The 21,126-nt window shown below is 40.6% G+C and overlaps 1 protein-coding gene across 1 annotated transcript in view; it reads right to left on the bottom strand.

The window, feature by feature from the left end:
• The window catches only part of LOC115092485 (unconventional myosin-XVI-like), a 507,378-nt gene that overhangs the window by 176,441 nt on the left and 309,811 nt on the right, over positions 1-21,126 (bottom strand). The window contains 3 exon segments of the mRNA XM_029603325.1: positions 509-714; positions 951-1,028; positions 19,193-19,368. Coding sequence (XP_029459185.1) covers positions 509-714; positions 951-1,028; positions 19,193-19,368 — 460 coding nt within the window.

The raw sequence follows: 21,126 nt of genomic DNA, 5'->3' as shown, positions 1-21,126 counted from the left end.
CGACCTCCTAAACTCGAATCGTTTTGCTGTACAGCAAAATGGCGCCGGCCATACGATATTTTAAATAACAAAACCGCGATGATAAGATTCCCTCCCCCCTGAGCCGAAATCGATCGTTAAGACGATCGATCACACGATTCACATCTCTAATATATATATATATATATTATATATATATATATATATATATATATATATATATATATATATTTTTTTTTTTTTTTTTATTTTGGAGGCTCAGTTCTCTGAAAATTCTGATGTGATGTTTCTGATCGTCAAGCAGCGCAGAGGCACACTTAACCAATCGGGTTTACAGGATTAGCCTGAATGATAATGGATCTCCAATATATACACATATGTATCTCATTGATATTTATTAGGGATATTCTGAATTCCAAACCCATTCGGTGTGTTTCCAAGACAACTGGGAACTGCCGACTTGTATGTCATTAACATAGCGTTCTGCCTCCAGTAGAAAAAACGTTTATCAAGGTCAAAAAGAATTTACCTGGACAAGAAGTCAGCGAAGGCAGGACGCACAGGATAGCCATGACGTATGATTTTCACCATTTCCAGAACACCAATATACTGGAGCTGAGCGGACACATAGAAATGATCAAAAGTGTCTGGCAACCTCGAGCCATTGGGCTTGATGCAGTGAAGAAAATGAGGCGTGCAGTTCTGAAGCTTCCCAATGATATCCGTGAGCGATTTCTGTCAAGAACAAGAAATTCCAAAAGATTCTCAGATTCGTCCATAGGAAGCTGAAGCACAGTTTTCAGAACTGGAAAGGATTACGGTTTATGTCGAGTTTCAGTACTGGAAGGCATTTGTTTGCTTACAACAGACCATGCTGTTACTTGCCCTGACCATACCGCAGAGACCCCCCCAACTCTGTGCGCAAAACCCTCTCCTATGACAAAATCCTTGTGCAGAAAAGGTTCACTGACCCTGAGTTGTGTAGACACAGTGAGAGGACCACTGTGCTCCAGTCTCTGCAGGAACGAGGCTCCTTTCTTTTTCAGCAGCTGTGGAAAAGAACGATGTACATGCTATAAGCGTGTTCCACAGCAGTGGAAAAGTTCCTCCGCCAGCAACCCAACAGACTCTTTCCTTTGCACACAACTATGGACACAAAGCCGGCATCATTCCTCTCATTTCAAACCAATTTCCAAGGGCACACACTGCTATATTTGCCTTTTGGTCATTGAAAGTACAGGATAAAACATACATGACTGAAAAGAATTCTGAGCTTATGACTCAGCACTACGCTATTGCTTATTATGTTTAATTCAAGTGTTGAAGATACAGCTGCATCTTTCAGAGCACTGCAAAGATGGTACCACTCAGGATGCCCTCATAGCCTGAGAGATTCTTTTTCTGCACTGTAATTCCTAGAAATGCCGTAGCATTTTCTATAGCACCTTTTTTTTTTTTTTTTTTTAGCTTTCTTACTAATGCATCTCCCCACAGAATATAAAGCAGTATCGAGCTGCACAGAATGTCTCATTGGAAAATACATGAAGTACTGGTCTTCGTGATAAATCTACCCAGGCAGAAACCATCCCACATTATATTCTGCTATATTGGGGAACACAAATTTTGTTTATTCCATTCACATTTTATAGATCTGTGATAAAATTAGAGCATTTTGAACATATATCACAGCTTGTATTGTAGCATTAGTAAGTTCCATAATGTAGATTTAACACTATGTGTATATAAATCTGCAAATGCTTGGGGGTCATGCACATTGTATATCTACAATCAACAGTCTGAGTTATATGCCCCATAAATACCTAGGCATGAATGTGGAGTTGTTTGGTGAGAGAACTACTTAACTGGATGAGTTAGGCTTATCTGGCTACATAGCAGTGACTGCACATCTGGCCCTGCTGAATAGCTATCTGGCTAATTAATTCTGGTGAGGAACCAAGTTAGGCCTAGATTCATGATGAGAGAGAGAGAGAGAGAGAGAGAGAGAGAGAGAGAGAGAGAGAGAGAGAGACTGACTGTAAGAGTCTCATAGTTGTCAACTATTTATATCACTATAGGAGGGCCATCTAGTAATTCGAGGTGAAGTTTTGGTGGTGGCCATTTTTTAGGCCAGTTTTCCTTGCACAGTGAGTACGAACAGCACAGTACACATCAGAGAAGATTTGATGTGATTTGGAGTGAGGAAAGTCACACAAAAATGAGATTTCTACAATATTTTCTCACCCTAACTTGATAGTACCCTGGTAGAGAGTGCTGGCCCTCCTTAAGTGGTATAAATAGTTGACTACTCTGTGTGTCACTAGACCACCAACAAAACCCCACCTGTTACTAGCTGGCTCTCCTCTTATCGTATAAATAGTTGACTAATATGTGTGCCACCCCCCAGAGACTCCTTCTCCCTCCTCCTCCTCACCTGAAAATGCCCAAAACAGAACTCATGATAAATATCATGAATTCTGTTTTGGGCATATTGCACAGCTTAATGCCAGGAAAAAAGGTGTAATTATTTCCAGCATTAAAAACATGTGATAACCTGCATTATGCTATTGCACACTGCGTTATTGCCCCTTATTTTCATAGATCCCGCCCCAACTTCTTCCCCCTTTGAATCCATTTTGAAAATTCGCGTCACACATTGCGATAAATATCACATGCGTTACGGCATATTGTGGGTATTAGGGATCTCACGTCCACGATAATGGCCTAACACATTTTGACCAATGACCCTGAGAGCCATATAAAGTTTTCCAGCTAATTTGGATATTCAGAGTTAGCTGGATTACTGGCTAAGTCTGGTCAGCCTATAGATCAAACATTAAAAATGGCAAAAGCACCTCATGTACTGAACCACAAAGAAGTGCACCCATGCACCCATGAGGAAATTAATACTTAAAACATGGGAATCAGTGTCAGAGTAAATGTGCTCTTGTTAATGTAAACTACAGGCTCTTGCCCACAATGGGCAATGATGTGAATATAATGTTCCTATATGATGCTGGTTGCAGCTGTAGATCAGCCATAGTCCCACGATTAGCATGGCAAAGTCAATATAGTTGGTATAAAAATATTTAAACAAAAACGTATCTGGCTAACTTTAAGGTAGCTGGATATATTCAGTGGCACTAGCTAACTAGCTGAGAAGCACAGTAGCACAATATCTACTTCATTGCATCTGCCTGAAAACATCATTCATTTTTCCCATCGCAGTATTTTGTGCTGTAAACATTCACTTAATGTTTCTTTGCTGATACAGAAATGATTACTCACTGCCATCTGGATTTTTGTACTCCCCTTCCTATATCTTTAAACAGGTATTCATGGATAATTGACCAACAATTCTGCTCCTCCTCTAACTTTTTGTTTTGTTTAAATCTTTTATTAGTATTATGTATTAAAGCCAGACATAAAGAAGGACAATGTACAAGGAAATTACCATGGCAGCCCAATAAAAAGAAATACGTAGTGCTTACAATATACAATCCTGGCATATAAACATTTTCAATAAACATTGTCTGTTCACCATAATAATCAAAGTAGATGGCAATAATGGAGACAAGAAAAATTAAAGTAAGGAGAGAGAAAGAAAAGACAAGAAAAAGAAAGAGGGAAAAAGAAAAAAGAGAAAGAAAGGGACTCATCATATCTAGCAGGCAGAAAGAGGTGGCATCTACCTCGTGAAATTAAAGAACTGAGGTTATATAAACGTCTAATGGATTCTACACTTGTGACCATGCAGCTAGTTGTCGGAATTTAATAGCCATTGCCTTTTCATATTTTCACATATAAGCATATAGAATTCCACCATAAGTGCTCTGACAGCAGATCACTATTTTTCCAATTAGAGAGAATGTAATGCTGCTGAGCAACAATGAGAAGGAAATCTAGTAGCTTACATTGAGGGACAGGGAGTGAGAGAGAAGTATGAACACCTTTTAAGATAGTTATTGAGTATGACAGCTGAAGAATAGTGGATACAGTTGTCCATACCTGTAACCAGAATTTGTAAGTGGAGGGGCATGAGTATAGCACATGGCCTTGGGTGCTGCACAGGACCAACAATTATGAGAAGAAATTAGGCCAGCACTATGAAGTTTCCAGGGGGTCCATAACGCCCTGTGCATTATAAAAAAGGCTGTTTGGGTTAAGTTGGAAGAAAGTGAGATACTTACCATAACATTCCAAACATATCTCCAGGTCTCTAAGGGAATCGTAATTACCAATTCCTCCAACCGTACTCTATATAAGATTAATGTAGAAGATCCTTAAGATAATTGCTTAATCAATTTGTATAAGCGGGATGCTAAATGACCTTTGGGACCATGCTCGTGATATATCTCGAGCAAAAGAGTTTTATCAGGGAAAATTGTCTGCCCCTTAGTGGACAATAGAACATTCCTGAGTTGCAACCAGGCATAAAACTGAGACCGAGGGATGTGAAAGTTATCTTGCAAGAACGAAAAGGAGCTGAGTTCGTGATTGTGGTAAATATCTGAGACAGACCAAATTTTGGCATTACTCCAGGTAGACCACTGAATAGGTCGATTATCAATCCGAAGGAGGGATTACCCCATAATGAACCATATTTGGAGGACCGCCAGGAAAAAGTCGATGGTAGACATATGATTTCCAACTCCCCAAACGCTTTATGTAAGGAGCGAAGCAGCATATTGGGGGCAGTGGTAGGGGGTAAGGTTATGCCTGGAAAAAATTCCATTGGAAGGGATGTAAGTAAGTTTCTTTCTATGCAATGTGGGTATTCCAAATCAGGAAGGAAACAAGAGAAATAGTAATACCCTTGCTGCAAACTAAAGGCTTGATGGTATGCATAGAAATCAGAGAAGTTTACACCTCCATGCTGCTTGCTAGCCTTCAATTTCTTCAGTGCAATTTTTGGGGTTTTATTTTGCCATAAAAAATTTGTCAGTACTCTATCAAGTTGAGAGTAAAAATATTGGCATCATTGCTAGAACATAGGTGATTCTAGGTGCCATAACCATTTTAATGGTTTCCATCCTCCCCCCACCAAGTTAAATGTAAGGGGGACCATTTAAGTGCTGCATGCCTGAGTTGTTGTAAGATTTTTGTTTTACAATGTAACAGTATCACCTGGGTCTGTATGGAAATATATCCCTAAGTATTTAAGACCTTTATGCACTTTCTGTATTTGATAATGGGGAATGTCTATATGAGAACCACTATAATTGAGAGGAAGGAGTTCATTTTGTGCCAATTGATTTTATAACCTGATATAGAGGAGTATATGGAGATAAGGAAGAAAAGTTTAGATAATGAGGAAGTTGGGTTTGAAAGAAAAAGAAGGACATCGTCAGCATAAGCAGACAACTTAAACATCTCCATTCCAACTGTATTACCAGTAATTTCAGGATCACTTCTAATAGCCGTCAGTAGTAGTTCCAGTGCCAGGTTAAATAAAAGTGGTGAGAAGGGACAACCTTGTCTTGTTCCTCTAAAAAGTGGAAATTGTATGGATTTCAGATTATTAATATATAGAAAAGCTGAAGGGAAGTGATAAATATGCTTAATCCATGATAAAAAAAATAGAGCCAATACCAAACCATTGCAAGACCTGAAACAAGAAGGACCATTCGACCCGATCAAATGCATTTTCAGCATCTAGGGATATGGCAACAGTGGGGGAATCATTTTGTAATTGAAGATGATTAAGGTGTAAAAAAAGGTGAGAATTATTAGTAATGAGATGACCTTTAATAAACCCAGATTGATCCGAGTGGACTAATATCAGCATTAAATGAGATAATCTAGTGGCCAGGATTTTTGCAAATATTTTATAATCTGTATTGAGAAGAGATATGGGCCGATAATTTGCTGTTATTGAGTCATCTCTGCCTGGCTTTGGAAGCACCACCACACAGGCTTCAGTGAAAGTCGAGGATGCATGTGGGTAAATAAGGAAGGAAGAATAAAAGGACTGTAAATTGGAGTCAAAGATTGTTTAAAAGCTTGGAAAAAGTCCGTAGTAAATCCGTCTGAACCTGGAGCCTTGCCGGACTTCAGTGATGTTATTGCTGCAGTGATCTCGGTCAACTGGATAGGTTCATCTAATTGCGTCTTTTGTGTATCTGACAGAGTAGTATGGGAAAGAGGCAGCAAAAAATCATTAATCCTTGTGGGTGACAGGGAAACCTCCGATTGATAAAGAGATGCGTAGAAGTCCCAGAAAGCTTGTAAGATGTCCGTGTCTGAAGTCAGTATTTTCTTTGAAGAGGACTGAATTTTCACAATTCATTTTTTGCCCATTTTTTTCTTTAATAAAGAAGAGAGGAGGTGGCTGCATTTGTTATTTTCAGCATAATAGCGGGCTTTATTTTGAAATAGGTTAAGCTTCACCTGTTCACTGAGTGATTGATTATAATAACGAGCTTTTAATAATGTGCTTAAGGTGAGAGGCGTGGGATTTTGAATGTGGGCTCATTCCAGCATGTCAACTTCATGTTGCAACATTTGTAAGGCAGCTCTGTGGGATTTTTGCTTGTGAATGGAGTAACTGATTATTTCTCCCCTGATGGTGGCTTTAAAGGCTGTCCATACCATAGGAGCTGGAATCTCTGAAGAAGCATTAAATTGAAAGTATACCATGATTTTACGGGTACATATGACTGGAAAGTCTGTATTCGATAAAAGAGAAGGATTAAAGTGCCATTGTCGATCCACCTTTACTAGCGTCTGAAAGCCACATACTATGGAAACTGCTGCGTGATCCGAAATCAGAATCAGATGTATTTTGGGCAATAAAATTCTCGTGATCAAGTCGTTGGAGATAAGAAAAACATCTATCCTCAATTACGAGGAATGAGGAAAAGAGAAGAAGGTATAATCTATACCAGTAGGATTAAATAGTCTCTAAGGATCTGATAAGCCATATGTATGGACTAGATGTTTTAATGTCTTAGACTTAGAAAGGAGAGGTTTGGCTGAAGATTTCTTATCCAAAATGGGGTCCATAGGTTGGTTAAAATCACCTCCCACAATATATTGAACTGAATCCAAGGAAAGTAATTGTGCAAAAGCCGTCTGAAAAAATGCGGGATTGGGTGCATAAAGATTAAGAATTGTGAATTTTTCATCCTGTAAAAGAATTTGAAGAATGTTCCATAGGCCTTCAGGGTCAGCTGCTTGATTTAAAATGTGTGCACCTAAGCGCTTATGAAGTAAGATCGCTGTTTCCCGTTTTTTCTTGACTTGTGGACTGAAGAAGACATGGCCCACCCATTGTTGTAATTTGATTGATTCTGTATGGTTCAGGTGGGTCTTCTGTATTAGAATGAAATCAGCATTTAATGTTTGCAGATAAGTAAGGATGTGAAAAACCATTATGAGACTAAGGTAAAACTGGAGATAGTAGTCGCCATTTTATAAATTCAAGAGTAAATTGCATGGGTGCCTTTCTGCCATCCTTAGCTGAAAAGTGTAGGTGAGATAAAGAGTCATGAAGTGAGGTGAGTGAAAAGATGAAAGAAAAGAAGAAAGCAAAAGCAGAAAAACAGCATTTAGACATCATACTAATAGTGAGTATTATATAGAGCTGTAGAGAGAAGTAAAAGATCTCAGAATGCTGAAGCCAGTCAGTGCAAGCAAAGAGAAAAGAAATTAAAGAGCCTCTAGGTGGGCAGATGGCTCCAAACCTTCTACTTCTGTAGAGATCTGTGATTATAATGACTGTATCGTCACCATTACAGAGCCTGGTTGTATTGCCTGCAGAATTCAAGTCCAAAATAAAAAGATCTGTTCGTGTGTTTGATGTTAACAATAGGGAAATGGCTCCCCCTGAAAATAACCGTTGAGAGAAGGAGTAAAAAAATCATCGCAGAGTCCTTGCTGCTGACCTATTAAGTATATGTAAGGTTATAAAACGGTATGAGATATCAAATATCATTCCAGAGTTAAACAATAAGTGAAATCAACAGTCTAATATAGCTGAATCCAGCTTTATGATGAAACAAGCTAAAAAATGAGTGGTTTATGCAAAGACTTCTAGGAGGAGAGAATATTCAGGTAGCCATCTCTGAAGTCTCATCATGCATCATGAGAAACTCCTCAGCGTCTTTAACATTATGGAAAAGTTTCATTTGGTTATTGAGAGTGATTTTTAGCTGAGCAGAGTAAAGAATCCCATATTTTGCCCCGATAGCCTGCAGCCGCGGATGCATAGCTAGGAAGGCCTTCCAACGTTCCGCCGTGGTTTTTGACAAATCTGGAACTAAAAGACAGGAAACAGAGAGTAGGATTAAATGGACAATTTTCTCAATGGAAGGGAATGTAACAAAAATAATCTGATTACCTTGAAAAGTGAGTGGGGCTTTACTCCGAGCTGCCGTCAAAATCAGCAAAGCTTGGGGGTAATGAAGAGTCTTGAAAATAATAGGTCGGGGGAATCTCGGGTTCTGAGGAGGCTTTGAGGGAATACGATGGGTACGCTCAATTTCAAAGGGATGGTCGAAGGTGATTTACAAATCATCTCAAACACATTCCTACCATCTTACAAGGTAGGAACGTGTTCGAGAAGGAAAGCTATGATGTAGGAACCTTCAGCCCCTTCCAACACTCCCAATATTCTAACATTGCTGTGACGGTTCCTGTTAGATAAGTCCTCTATTTCTTGCTGCATCTTTTCCACCTCTTTGGTAAGGCGCGGGAGTGGCGCAGTAGTCACAAGGAGGAACGATGTTTGCGTTTCCAAGTCATCTAGCTTTAGTTGAAAGGACCCCATTTGAGCAGACATATTATGAAGGTCAGTCCGGACGGCCGGTGTAGCATCAATATTTAGCTGAATCATATACTTAAGTTGTTTAAGTTCGGTCAGTACTAATTCAGCAGACAAACTTGTAGCCGATCCAAGGTGGCTGTTGGCAATGAAAACGAGTAGATGGATCGGAGTAAACAAGAATTTATTCAAGCATGCCCCCATCCGGCACAGATTCAACATCGTGGACGAGCAGCTGACTTCTCCAGCACAGAGGAACCTTCCCCGCTGGGTAAACAACGAGAACAGACTCCCTCGTGGGAGAACCTGGAGGCCGGCTCCCCGCACGCGATGCACATCATCGAACGAGGCATTGAAGGGGGGGGGGGGGGCAATACTGCCGACTGAGAACGGCAAACGTGCCTGTGCCTGGCTGAGAGCAGTGAGGAAATCAGATACCCGCTCCTTCCACCGAAGCTGTCAGCTGTCCTGCCGCTTGCAGGCTGACCTCTTTTTTTTTTTTTTAATTGAACAAGACAGAGGAATTAGCCTTCTCTGTCAGCAGACCCGAGATATTCCACTTCTCAGAGGTCTGAAAGGGGAAGGGACTGGACCACCATTGTCACCCCTAGCCAGGCAGGTCACGGGAAAGGTCCTAGGCTGATAAAAAGGGGCAAAGCCCCCTTAGGCCCAGATAAGAGCAAGGAACAGCAATATGGGAATGAAGGTGCTAAGACTTCTCTTTCTTTAATTTTTTCTTTTTTTCCTTTTTTTTTTTTTAACTTTATAGAGAAAGATTTGCTTGATCCTGTAAAGACAGAAGGAAGGAAAACTTTCCCAAAATAGAATACTATCTAGAGAAGGGGAAACCTCAGGTTCTGCTGTCCGCATCTGCTGGGGACAGAGAAATACTGAAGGGACGCAGGGTGAGCACTGTCCTGATATAGGAAACCCTTTCTGTTTTTCTCTGTCTCCATCTGCTGGATAGGAGGCTCAACCCACCATCTGGACTGATCTGGGTACGTACAGGGAACAGACTTTTTTTGCTAGCAAATAAAAACTTCCTAACCCACATCTTATAGCTTATTTGTCAGGGCAGTTGATATCCTGTAACAGCACTGAACAAGTTATGTCCAGGTTCCAGCAGTAACTTTATCCCAGTCTCCGAGCCCACATAATTTAAAAATCCAGTATTAGCGAGCAGGAATAGAATAAATCCCTCTGCATTCCCAATTCCACATTCCACATTAATCAGCTAGAGCAATTTGAATGAAATGGGCCAGTTTTTGAGAGAAATATGTCCTTCTAAGAAATTTGTATTGCATCTCCCGTAAGGAAATATTACTTGTGACACTCCACCCATACACTGTTATATTTTAAAACTTTGTATTCATTGTACTATTATTATTCTATTATTATTATTTTTTTACTGTAACTCATCAGAAGCACTTGGTTGAACTCACATGTGATAAAATTAAATTAAAATTAAATAAATGGAGGGATTCGGAGAGCCTGCTGGCTTAAGCCTCCTGGCTCCTAAGTCCCGAGTATGGAAGGCCCTTGCTTTTGGGACTAACTAGATGGTGAGGCTGGGTCTCCAGAAAGCATTGCTGAGGTTCAAGCTGCAGTCTGCTTTGACCGGACCAGCCACAGCGCGGATAGTAGTCCATGACATACAAGATAATGTCTTGGGGACTGCCCCTTTTTACAGCATTATCAAAGCCCGTTATTGTAAATTTCGAGCTTCTCCCAGTACTTCAGCAAACCTGGTTACGTGTTAACTTTTTATTTGCGAAGACATATTTGTGATGTAAACGTACATGGATTTAGGAAATAATTACCTCAGAAAGTGCGTGTTATCTGTCTTTTTTGGAGTTGCAGTGTGGTAAGATATAGTCAGCCTCAAGAGCCTGTGGGTAAAGTTTTACAGTCTCATTTCCAGCACTTGCCCTTCATTATTGAACCACAATGCTTGCTGTTTGACTCTTGTTGGCCTCTGCAACTACAGTTAAAGGCCATCTTAAGAGAAGGAGTTTTTTAAGCTAAGGTTACTATGGCGACTAAAGTATGTTATTCCATAAAGTAGTTTTTGTACCGTAATATAGACATTTGTTTTGACAGCCATAGATTATTGTAATTCATTTTTTTCTTGGCCTTCCTGAATGCCATCTAAAAGTATTACAATTACTCTAAAATGTTGTAGCTCGGGGTTTTATCAGATGTGTCCTTCAATAGAGCATATGATCCCAATTCTGTATCGGCTTCACTGCTTACCCGTTAGGCAGAGAATCATTTTTAAAGTGCTTTTGTTTGGTACTTCGGGATCTCAGTGGGGATAGTCCATCTTATCTTTCAGATTTGTTATCTGAATGTTTGCCTGCAAGGATTGCTTGATCTATTGGTCACTGATCGTTACAGCTTCCATCCGCAGGAATGGTAGGCAAGGGCCTTTTCAGTTAAAGGTCTGGCCTTTAAACTCTTTACCTACCGAGTTACATTTAATTACAGATTTTACAAAACCTCTCTTCTCAAGGGGTTCAAGATCCATTTATTCCAGGACGCATTTTAAAGGGCCTGTGTAGTTTTATGACATTCTGCCAGTTTTCAAGCTGCTTTATTGCAGTTTTATTTAATTACGATGTTTTTATTAAATACATATAAGTTGTCCATAGAGTGTCGATGTTATTTTGTTATCCATTCAGCATGAATTTTAAATAAATAGCATACAGAATAGCAAATTAACACCTGGTCTGAGGCAGTGTTACGTTTTTTGGCCGCTGTGAGCACTTATAAAATAGTCCGGAAGGAAGTCACAGCAAGCCCTTATTTTCATTTGATGGTCCTTCATTTCCATTCATAGAAACAAATTTTAGCATATACATGCTAAGGACTTTCTGGATCATTTTAACTTGCATAATGTAGGCTTCCTACAAAGTACTGATATAAAGCAGATATTCAAAGGCTTTGCACAGGTAACTTTTGCCGTTACTTTCAACAAAAGGGCTGTTCTCCTATTAATGTATTAGATATTTGGGGTGATTGAGAGATTTAGCATTACTACTATTATTCAATGTTTTTATATTTTATTTTCTGTAAGGTGCATATTCAGACACAGTCTGGATGGCAAAGTTAGCCAGATAAACATCTGATGAAGCATATTCAATAGGGATGTGCAATTAGTTTCATTCGGGGGCACCCAAAGGAATCGAAGGCCCCCCCAAATGAAACTAACCTTATTCATTGCAATTGTTTCAAATGAATGCATCGAGCCTAGGCTAGACCTAGGCCTCAGGCTGGAGTCTCACCTAGGGCACAGGCCAAGGCCCAAAGCAGGGGCCATGGCCTAGGCTTGAGTGTAACATCTTGGACTCTGCCTAGGCTGGGATCAACTCCAGGGCCTTGGCTGAGACCCCAGAAAAATGAAAACAAACTTATCTGATCTGTTGGGTATCCGACGAAGGGTGGGTCCTGAGGCCTGAGCCTCAGCCTGATCCCTGGCCCGATGCCGGGGCCTGAGCTGGGCCTGATAATGGGGTCTGGTCCAGAACCAGGCCCAATGTCTGGGCCTGGCCTAGACCCAGACCAATGCCAGGGCACAGCCCGGAGGCCAGATCCTGACACATTGCCCTCAGTTCAGGGTCAAGCCCAGGCCCATAACCCAGGCCTCAGAGATCCTCTTCTGTTTCTTCTTTCTTCGCCTCTTCTATGCCATCTGATGCCGTCTGCTGGGGTCACATTGGAGTTAATTAACTCCAGCACATACACCCCAGCGGATGGTGCCACTTTGTTCTATGTCATTGTTGGGCTGGGCCATGGTGTCGGGCTTGGGCCCTGGCCCCATCCTAGGCCAAAGCCCAGGTGTCAGGACCTGGCCTCCATGTTGGGCCTTGACGTCAGTCCTAGGTCCAGACCGAGGCTCCAGCATCAGAACACGGCCTCTGGGTCAGGCCTTGGTATAGAGCCCAGGTCCAGGGTGAGGCTCCAGCAACCACCTGCGGCCTCGGTCTATGCAAAGCTGTGGTTTCAGCCTGGGCCTAGGCCTCACCAATGGACCCCACCTGACCGGGTAAGTGGGGGGGGGGGGGGGCCAGGGGTGAACCTGGTTCCGGAATTTTTCGGGGTGGGTGGGAGAGATGAGTGGTGGGACTGGGAGGCTTTGTTTTTCTTTTCTTCCTTTTTCCTTTTTTTTTTTTTAAATGGTGGATTTGTTTTCTTTTTTAAACACGAATGAAATGAATCTTACATTCCACGAACCAAAATAAGAGTTGTAAGGAGTTCAGGCTGAGAATTTTCATACCAGTTCAATGAGTTTATCTGGATGATTCAGGGTTGCTTTAGCTTGGATATTTATAGTCTTTTTTTGCTTGTTAAATGGCTGTTTTGTAATTCATAGGGTGCTGCTTGCAGAGACAAAGGTTGGCATCTGTTTTTGGGGTTTTTTTTACATGCTTGTTCAAGTTGTTTGGATTGTTGTTTAATGAGAAGACGACTTTCATGGAACTGTGGGGAATTCCATGAGTATGGGGTTTGAGAGGGCTTGGGTCTCAATAGCTGAGGATAATTCACTATTCCATTGTTGGACTAGTGGCAGCAGGGGTTGTTGGTATATTGATGAATTGGCTTAATTTTGTGCATGTGATGAAGGATAGGTTCCTGGTGGGAAGTTTGGGAGTAGGAACATGGAGTGTCTGTTTTGGGATTGGGATGGTTGCCCATACTAAGCTATGGTGTGACCATGAGATGCGGCCCACAAATATTGAGTTGGGGGTCAGGCTTAATGCTTGAGGAATGGAATTCAAGGTCAAGGGAATGTAGAAGTTTGTGAATGTGAATCTTGATTAACTGAGGAAAGCCAAGGTCATCCAAATGTTATTCTATTGCTGTTAACGGTTATGATGGAAGTTACCGAATGACGGTATACACAAACTGATAAATAAATAAAATAAATATTGTGTTGGAACATGGTGTATGCCCTTTGAGGGGAGCCTCTGCATGATTGTTGAAGTCTCCTAGTATCAGTAGGTTGTGGGTAGTAGTGGCAATATCTCACAAGAATTTGGATAGATTAAGAAAGGAGTCAGGCGATTGTCTGGTGGGGTAGATTTTAGGTCTTTCACTGCCTTAAAATGTGATTACTAGGTAGTCCAATTTGCTTAGCAATAAATAGTTTTAAGGGCGAATGAAAGCATAAAAATGATGGCCATTCCTCCTCAGCCCATGAGTTGAGTGTGATGTATTTGATAGCCAAGTGGGCAGAGAGGGGTGAGGCTGAAAAGTCACCTTCGCCTCTCAAAGTTTCCATAGGGCATAGGATGTGTAACTTGCTCTTCTGTAGGTCCAGGATGTGGTGGAATGTATTGTGTATTGAGGAGGCCATACAGGAGAGGAAAGTTAACTTGTTTAACTTGGGCAGATATATTAGCTTGAAGGGAGAAGGAGTGAAGATTACATACACAAGACTAGGTGAATGGCTGGTTCTTCTACCCCAAATCGGCTATCGGTATAAAAAAGACATTAAATAAATAAATAAAATAAATAAATCACCTGTACACCTTGGATGGATTTGTTGAAACACATGAGGGTAATATATGGTAGGTTATACTATCTCACTTCAGACAGGGGTTAGGTACCTGGGTTGCTGGTGAAGGTGAAGGGTGTGTAATAGGTTTATGTGGGGATTTATTTATTTATTTTATTTACGGATTTTTTTTATATACCGGGGCGCATAAGTAACATCACCTCGGTTTACATTCAAACATTAATTCAGCATAGCGCTTTACAATATAACATTATAACTGAAAGAATACAAAACCATGTATAACTTTGTATAAAGAAAATAAATATCAAAATATGAGTATCTGTGGAAATAAACTAGAAAGCAAAGAATAGGACTCAGTTCATTAATAGTAGGGATGTTTGAGGGTAAAGGTTTTTTTGTGTATGTATGTGTGTGTGTGTGTGCGTGTGCGAGCATGTGTATGAGGGATGTGGATGTTTTTGGGGCTGGCAAGTGATTAGGGGTGTATACGGAATTGGTTAATATGTGTATGCGTGGAGGTATGTGGCTTTGTGTAACTGAGTATAGGGCATGTATAGGGATGTGAGGAGTAGGAATGTATATATGTATATATATATATATATATATATGTATATATGTATATATGGGGGTTTGTAATGATGGTCTGTTTGGGATATATGGGAGATGTGGGTATTTGTGTAGGATGTAGGTGGGCTGTGTGTGGATATATGTAAGTACAATATGTGTATATGGTGGGTGATAGTGTGAGTTGAGGCTTTATATCTGTATAGAAATGTATGTGGGTGTGTGGTAAGGAATGAGGTAGGAAGGTGAAGGTATGTAGAGGTATGTATGTGTAGTGGCAGGCGACTGAGGGACTATGGGAAGTTGCTATATGTGTGGCTAGTACCTGGGGTCTATAGGGAGTTGGTATCCTTGTGCAGGGGACACCTATTGGACATTTGTGGAGGTTCAGTTGCATGTGTGTGTGTATGATGAGTGAGGGACATAGGAGTATGTGCGGTTCGTTTTAAAGAGATTTATATGTGGTTTATTTTTATGCTCTACATTTTAATGTATGATTATATTATAGTATTGTAACAAGATATATGATTTTAGTTTTATTGTGCTCTGCTTAGCACAAAGGTTCTGTTTTAGGCAGATAATAAATTATTAAAATAAATAAATGATATGTGAGGTGTGTTGTTCTGTGTGTGATAAATATGTAGGGAGGGGGTTATGTGAGTATGTGTGGGTGGGGGAAGGAGTGAAAGGTGGGTAGTGATATGTAAGAGTGTATGGGGCAGATAAGTGGAAGTGTATAGGGAGCTTGGGGTTGATGTATATATATGAAAGATGAGAGGCTCTATTTTTTTGGGAATGTGTGGAGGGGAAGAAGTGTGGGGAGTGTGTGTGCAAAGTGTGAGATGGGTATGAAGGAGCATGCTGGATGTGTGGCCACTAAGACATGACCTCAAGCCCAACCCTCACCACTGGCGCACTCATGCCACCAGTGGTAATCTGCAACTGGGAGATGTGCTATGGGAACATTAACAGTATATTTCTGCACCCACCTACCACAGGAAATGCATTTCATCACAGCCACACATTTTAGGGGCAAGACCACGACAGCACTGAGATTTACACAGTGCCCCCATCACCGCTTTAGTGCCTTTCCATTGATGCCACTGCTCCTAATATGGAAGCCACTCCCGACCCTAATTCAACATTGAGCAGGAGTTATTTGCTACAGCAGAGAAGCAAAGAATGGCAGTGGAAGCCATTTGCCGAGCTAACCGAGCTCTGAATAAATCCTGTGAAGGGATCCTAATGTTATTTGTTTGAAAAAAAAAGGAATCCAAGATGCAAGGCAGCTGTAAGACTGATCGACTCTCTATTCCGCCTTCTGTTTGAAGTTTCAGCCCTGAAAGAAGCAATTCCATGTGGAGACAGTAGGACTGCATTTGCAAAACACACACACAAACAAATTGAACAGGTATTCACCTACAGAACCAAGGAACTGAGCTTAGCAGCTTTATATGACTGCAAGTTTAAACAATCCAATGCTAGCAGTGTTCTACGTTGAGACGGTACATTTTAAAACAGTGGGCAGGTGCACTTCAGCACGTGTGTTGGCGTGCGCTCAGGGATGCGGTGATTACGCACATAGGCGTTCATGTTATAAAACAGCCTGAGCACATGCACCGAATTTTAAGTGGGTGGGTGCCCAGCTGCATAAATCCCCATTTCTACCGTGTACGTCAGGGCATTTTAAAAGTACCACATGTCCACGCCATGACCAGTTTCACCAATATGCCCAGTGTTGAGATAGTCCTCCTAACTGACGTGGTTAATAGCCTGTACTCCTCACAGTTACCATAAACCCTTTAAACCCCTCCGAAATGGCTGGGTTGTTTTTTGTTTTTTTACAGTTATACCTCCTCCATAGCAGAAGTAAAGTTATGCAGCAGAGGACCCGGGCGCATAAGTATTAATATGCACATCTCTGGCCACGCCCTGAAATGCCCAGATCATGCCCTTTCTGAATTCGACTGATATGTGCACAAGGCGGGATATTCGCCCACATCTGGGTGTGGCTTTTAAAATTCAGTGGGCGTATGCGAGCCTGATTTGTGCACGTCTCCCAATTTTGCTGTGCACCAGGCTTTTAAATTATACCGCTACGTTTTCTAAAAACGGTTATGTCAATCTGTGCATATTTATCTGAAGATTACTTTTCTTAACCGATTGTCTCAGTAGAAACTCCTCTGTTGCAATTCCTTTCCTGTGCTGAGTTACTGTTGTCGAGTGCCCTGATCAATGCATGCTCAGAAACAGCAAGCACACAGGAGACATATTGGATTTGTTCTCTGTTCAAAAGTGCAGACATTTGCAACCAGAATTCCATCTTAAAGAACGCTGGTAAAAATGAAGAGGTTGCTGTTTGGGGTTATGATTTTCCCCTCCTCACTATAACTACTTCTCTCCACTTGGGGAGCCTGAATGAAGAAGTGAGGAAGTGGTGCACATGAATGCAGGAGTATGGGTTGTGAGTTTGTATGGGTAGGGAATTGTGCGTTTGCTGTGGCGTATGTAGCGATTAAGGAATTGGTGTGGTGTGTGTATAGGATGTGTGAATGAGAGGCAGTGTGTTTTGGGATGCAAGGGAAGTTGTGGTGGGTACGTATGGAGGACATGTGTGGGTATAGGTGTGCTTGGAAGTTTGTGGTGGGGGGGGGGGTCTGTTTTGGGGAAGTGGGGGTGTCGCTTTTTGTGGGGAATGTAGGTGGGGTAGGTGTGTTTCTTTGGAAAAGTGTATGTGAGGGGTGTGTGTGTATGCGTGGTAGGTAGGTGTGCATATCTGATGATTTGTGAGAGTATAGGAGTTTGTGGGTTGCATGTTTGTGTATATGTATGATAAATATGTGGGAATTTGCATGGTTGTGCGAGTGAATAGAATAGGGCTGAGTGGAGGTTTGTAGGATGTGTGTGTAAGTGTAGTGTATAGAGAGGTGAGGCTGGCAGATGATTAGAGTGTAAGGGTTTTGTATGTACATCTGGGAAGAGGTATGGCCATGTGTGCATTTGCGAGGAAGGGATGAAGAAGTGTTTGTGGGAAGAGGACATAGTGGTGATGGAGTTAGAGGTGTGAGGTAAGGGATTTGTGAAGCTGTAACTTTTGGAGGCAGGTAGCTTTGCAGGTTCCTTTTGGTGTCATCTGATACCAACTGCTTTAGAAAATGTTCCTTTTCTCTGTCTGCCTGAGTTATTATGGGTCAAACTGCTGGAAGGATGAGGCTGGCTTTTGGATTATTTTGGAGGCTCAGTTGTCTGAAAATACTGATCCGACATTTCGGTGCTCAAACTCATCCGAGATATGCACATTTTTTGCTTGCATGCCAAAATGGGTGAATATATCAATCCCTTTTTTTTTTTTTTTAAGAGAGTTATTATGCCTACAGATTGATAGACGGATAGATGGACAGAAAGATGAACATTGATCTCTTTTATATAATTCTAACATTCTCCATGTTGGAAAGCATAAAAAGATACTATTTCTATGTACATAAAAACATAAGAAATTGTCATGCTGGGTCAGACCAAGGGTCCATCAAGCCCAGCATCCTGTTTCCAACAGAGGCCAAACCAGGCCACAAGAACCTGGCAATTACCCAATCACCAAGCAGATCCCATGCTACCGATGCAATTAATAGCAGTGGCTATTCCCTAGGTAAACTTGATTAATAGAAGTTAATGGATTTCTCCAAGAACTTATCCAAAACCTTTTTGAACCCAGCTACACTAACTGCACTAACCACATCCTCTGGCAACAAATTCCAGAGCTTAATTGTGCGTTGAGTGAAAAATAATTTTCTCCGATTAGTCTTAAATGTGCTACTTGCTAACTTCATGGAATGCCCCCTAGTCCTTCTATTATGTAGCATCATAACATATATTACCTGTGCACTAAAATTCTCTATGGCTATTAAGGCCAAAAACATGAGGAAGTATTTATGCTTCTTATATATTGGCTCTTAAATTATATCAGCAACATCCAAACAGATGAAACGTACATAGAATGTTAAATAATATTTGTACTACTTAGAAAGGAGTCCCTCTGTGGTGACCTGGAAAAATCACTGGTTTCAATGTTCAATTTTTCTTGTTCATCAATCACATTTTATAGATATTTCAACTACTTTACAGATGCAATTTATGTTTTACAAAGTTAAAATAATTACTTTAGTCTTCCAGAATTATCTAGGGCACTATTTCATATTCACACACACACACACATATATATATATATATATATATATATATATATACATACATACACACATATATACATACATTTTTTTAATTTTTTTAAATTAATTAATTAAATTTTTTTCATAAGGTTAAGGCCTTTTCTTTGATCCTCATAACAAACATGTTATTCCCCAAGTCCTTACCTTGCTGATCTCCAGGTATTTCCTTTTTTCTCCTCTTGTGGATGCTGTTGATGTTTTCTTGATAAGCAAAGCTGCTTTGGGCCCTCTGAGCTTATAAGGAGGAAATGGTGGGACAAGGGATCCTGTCTGGGTCAGTTTAGACTGAAACAGCTGATTGATGACTATGTTTTCACTTGCTGGGAAGAAAATAAACATAATATATATGTAATATAATCTTCTGTACAAAGCACTTAATTTTCTGTGATTTTGCAGAGACAGCATCTGGTGCAGAAGTTGCCTACTACTGCGGGTTCTTCCCTGTCAGGGAATCTTTCCCTTCTAACATTTTCATATTGGAAAAGTACCAGTTATATATTTTTGGTTGAATAAAGAGATAGAAAATTGTTGAAAACTGCTAAAAATCCAATGGTTTCTTCTACAGAAAACAATTCAGTATTCTTAAAGACTAATTTCAGCAGATTTAGCATAGATATCAACACACAGAACAGGCACATTGATCACAATTATCTTAATGAACCATATATTTTTTAATCCTGTATGAAGCAATTGACTAAGAAGCATGAAAGGAAATAAAATGTAAACGTAAGCATTATGCAACTTGTGTATTGAACATGAGTACTTAAGCTGATATCTTTAAATGAAGACAAACACAGCAAGATTGTTTTTTCTGGCATTGGCTTTACAACAATATTTATTTTATTTATTCATTTGTGGGTTTTGTATACCGACATTCGTAGGACAACATCATATCGGTTTCCAGGTAACATCGAACGTAGCAACAGCGCTTTACAATAAAGAGGGAACAAAGGAAACTGGGAAGAGCAAGGAGTATATTGTGAACAGAAGATAACAATATTTTAGATATAAAACAAAAACACAGGAGGAGTTTGGGGCAGGGGGATGGGAGGGGGGAATATGAAATTTGTACATATTTATATTAATTTGGTACAATAGGCATAGCACAGGTTAAAATAACGAGCTGAAAAATAGATGTACAAGGCAAAAGGCGAGGGGAAAGATCAAGTGAAGACTTGTCTGAATAACCATGTTTTAAGTTTTTGTTTAAATTTTTTGGGGCATAGTTCCTGCCGAATGTCAGCTGGCATAGCGTTCCAAGCAGAGGGACCTGCTATGGATAGGGTGCGTTCTTTAGTGATATTGAGGAGGGTAGATTTATGGGGAGGTATGTGTAGGGTGGTGGCATGTTGGGATCTTGTAGGTCTGTTGGATTTGTGGAAGAATAGGGAGTCATTGAACTAATACATGTCGGGTCTATGTAAGGTTGTTTGTGTATGAGAGAGAGTGTATATTGAATAATCTTTTTTTTCCCACTTCTGCAGAGCTGGTCACAAGAACGTGCAGCTCATGAGGCTTATTTGTGATTCTCATGTGCTCATCATAAAACAGGAAGTCATCTGATGACACTTCCAGGGCCAAGACCCTTCACCTCCAGAGAATGGAAGTTAGGCTTCCAAGAGTTATTTAGAGAATGTCCTGGCACATACGTTGAGATGCTTTCGATGCCAAGTCATCCTGAAAACCCAGTTATTGACCGATGCCATCAATACTGCCCAGGATACTCCAAGATAAAACAGGGGTGGATCCACAAATCTGGCTGCTTCTCAGCGATCAGGTACATGGCATACAGAGCTTCTACCCATTGAAGCCATACTGGACAAGATACTTCTGGAATGAATGGAAGACATCTTCTTCCATATCTATGTTTCTGCAAGTGGAGTACTCATATACTGAGGGAATGACAACAAGGTTATTCCTTGTAGAATTAGTTACTGGGATTAGGGAGCTGGAGATAAAGCTCATCATCTTGGCAGAATGTTTGTGAAAAGCTAGACTGGAATAGGAAGCAGAAATTGATGAACAACTTTTAGTTGTCATTTCATACTTTTCTAGGTCAAAAGTCTGTGAGTGATTGT

The sequence above is a fragment of the Rhinatrema bivittatum genome, chromosome 5 (assembly GCF_901001135.1).
Source record: "Rhinatrema bivittatum chromosome 5, aRhiBiv1.1, whole genome shotgun sequence".
Classification (NCBI taxonomy): domain Eukaryota; kingdom Metazoa; phylum Chordata; class Amphibia; order Gymnophiona; family Rhinatrematidae; genus Rhinatrema; species Rhinatrema bivittatum.
The sequence above is the reverse complement of the archived record's forward strand: the minus strand, read 5'-3'. Positions and strand labels throughout refer to the sequence as shown.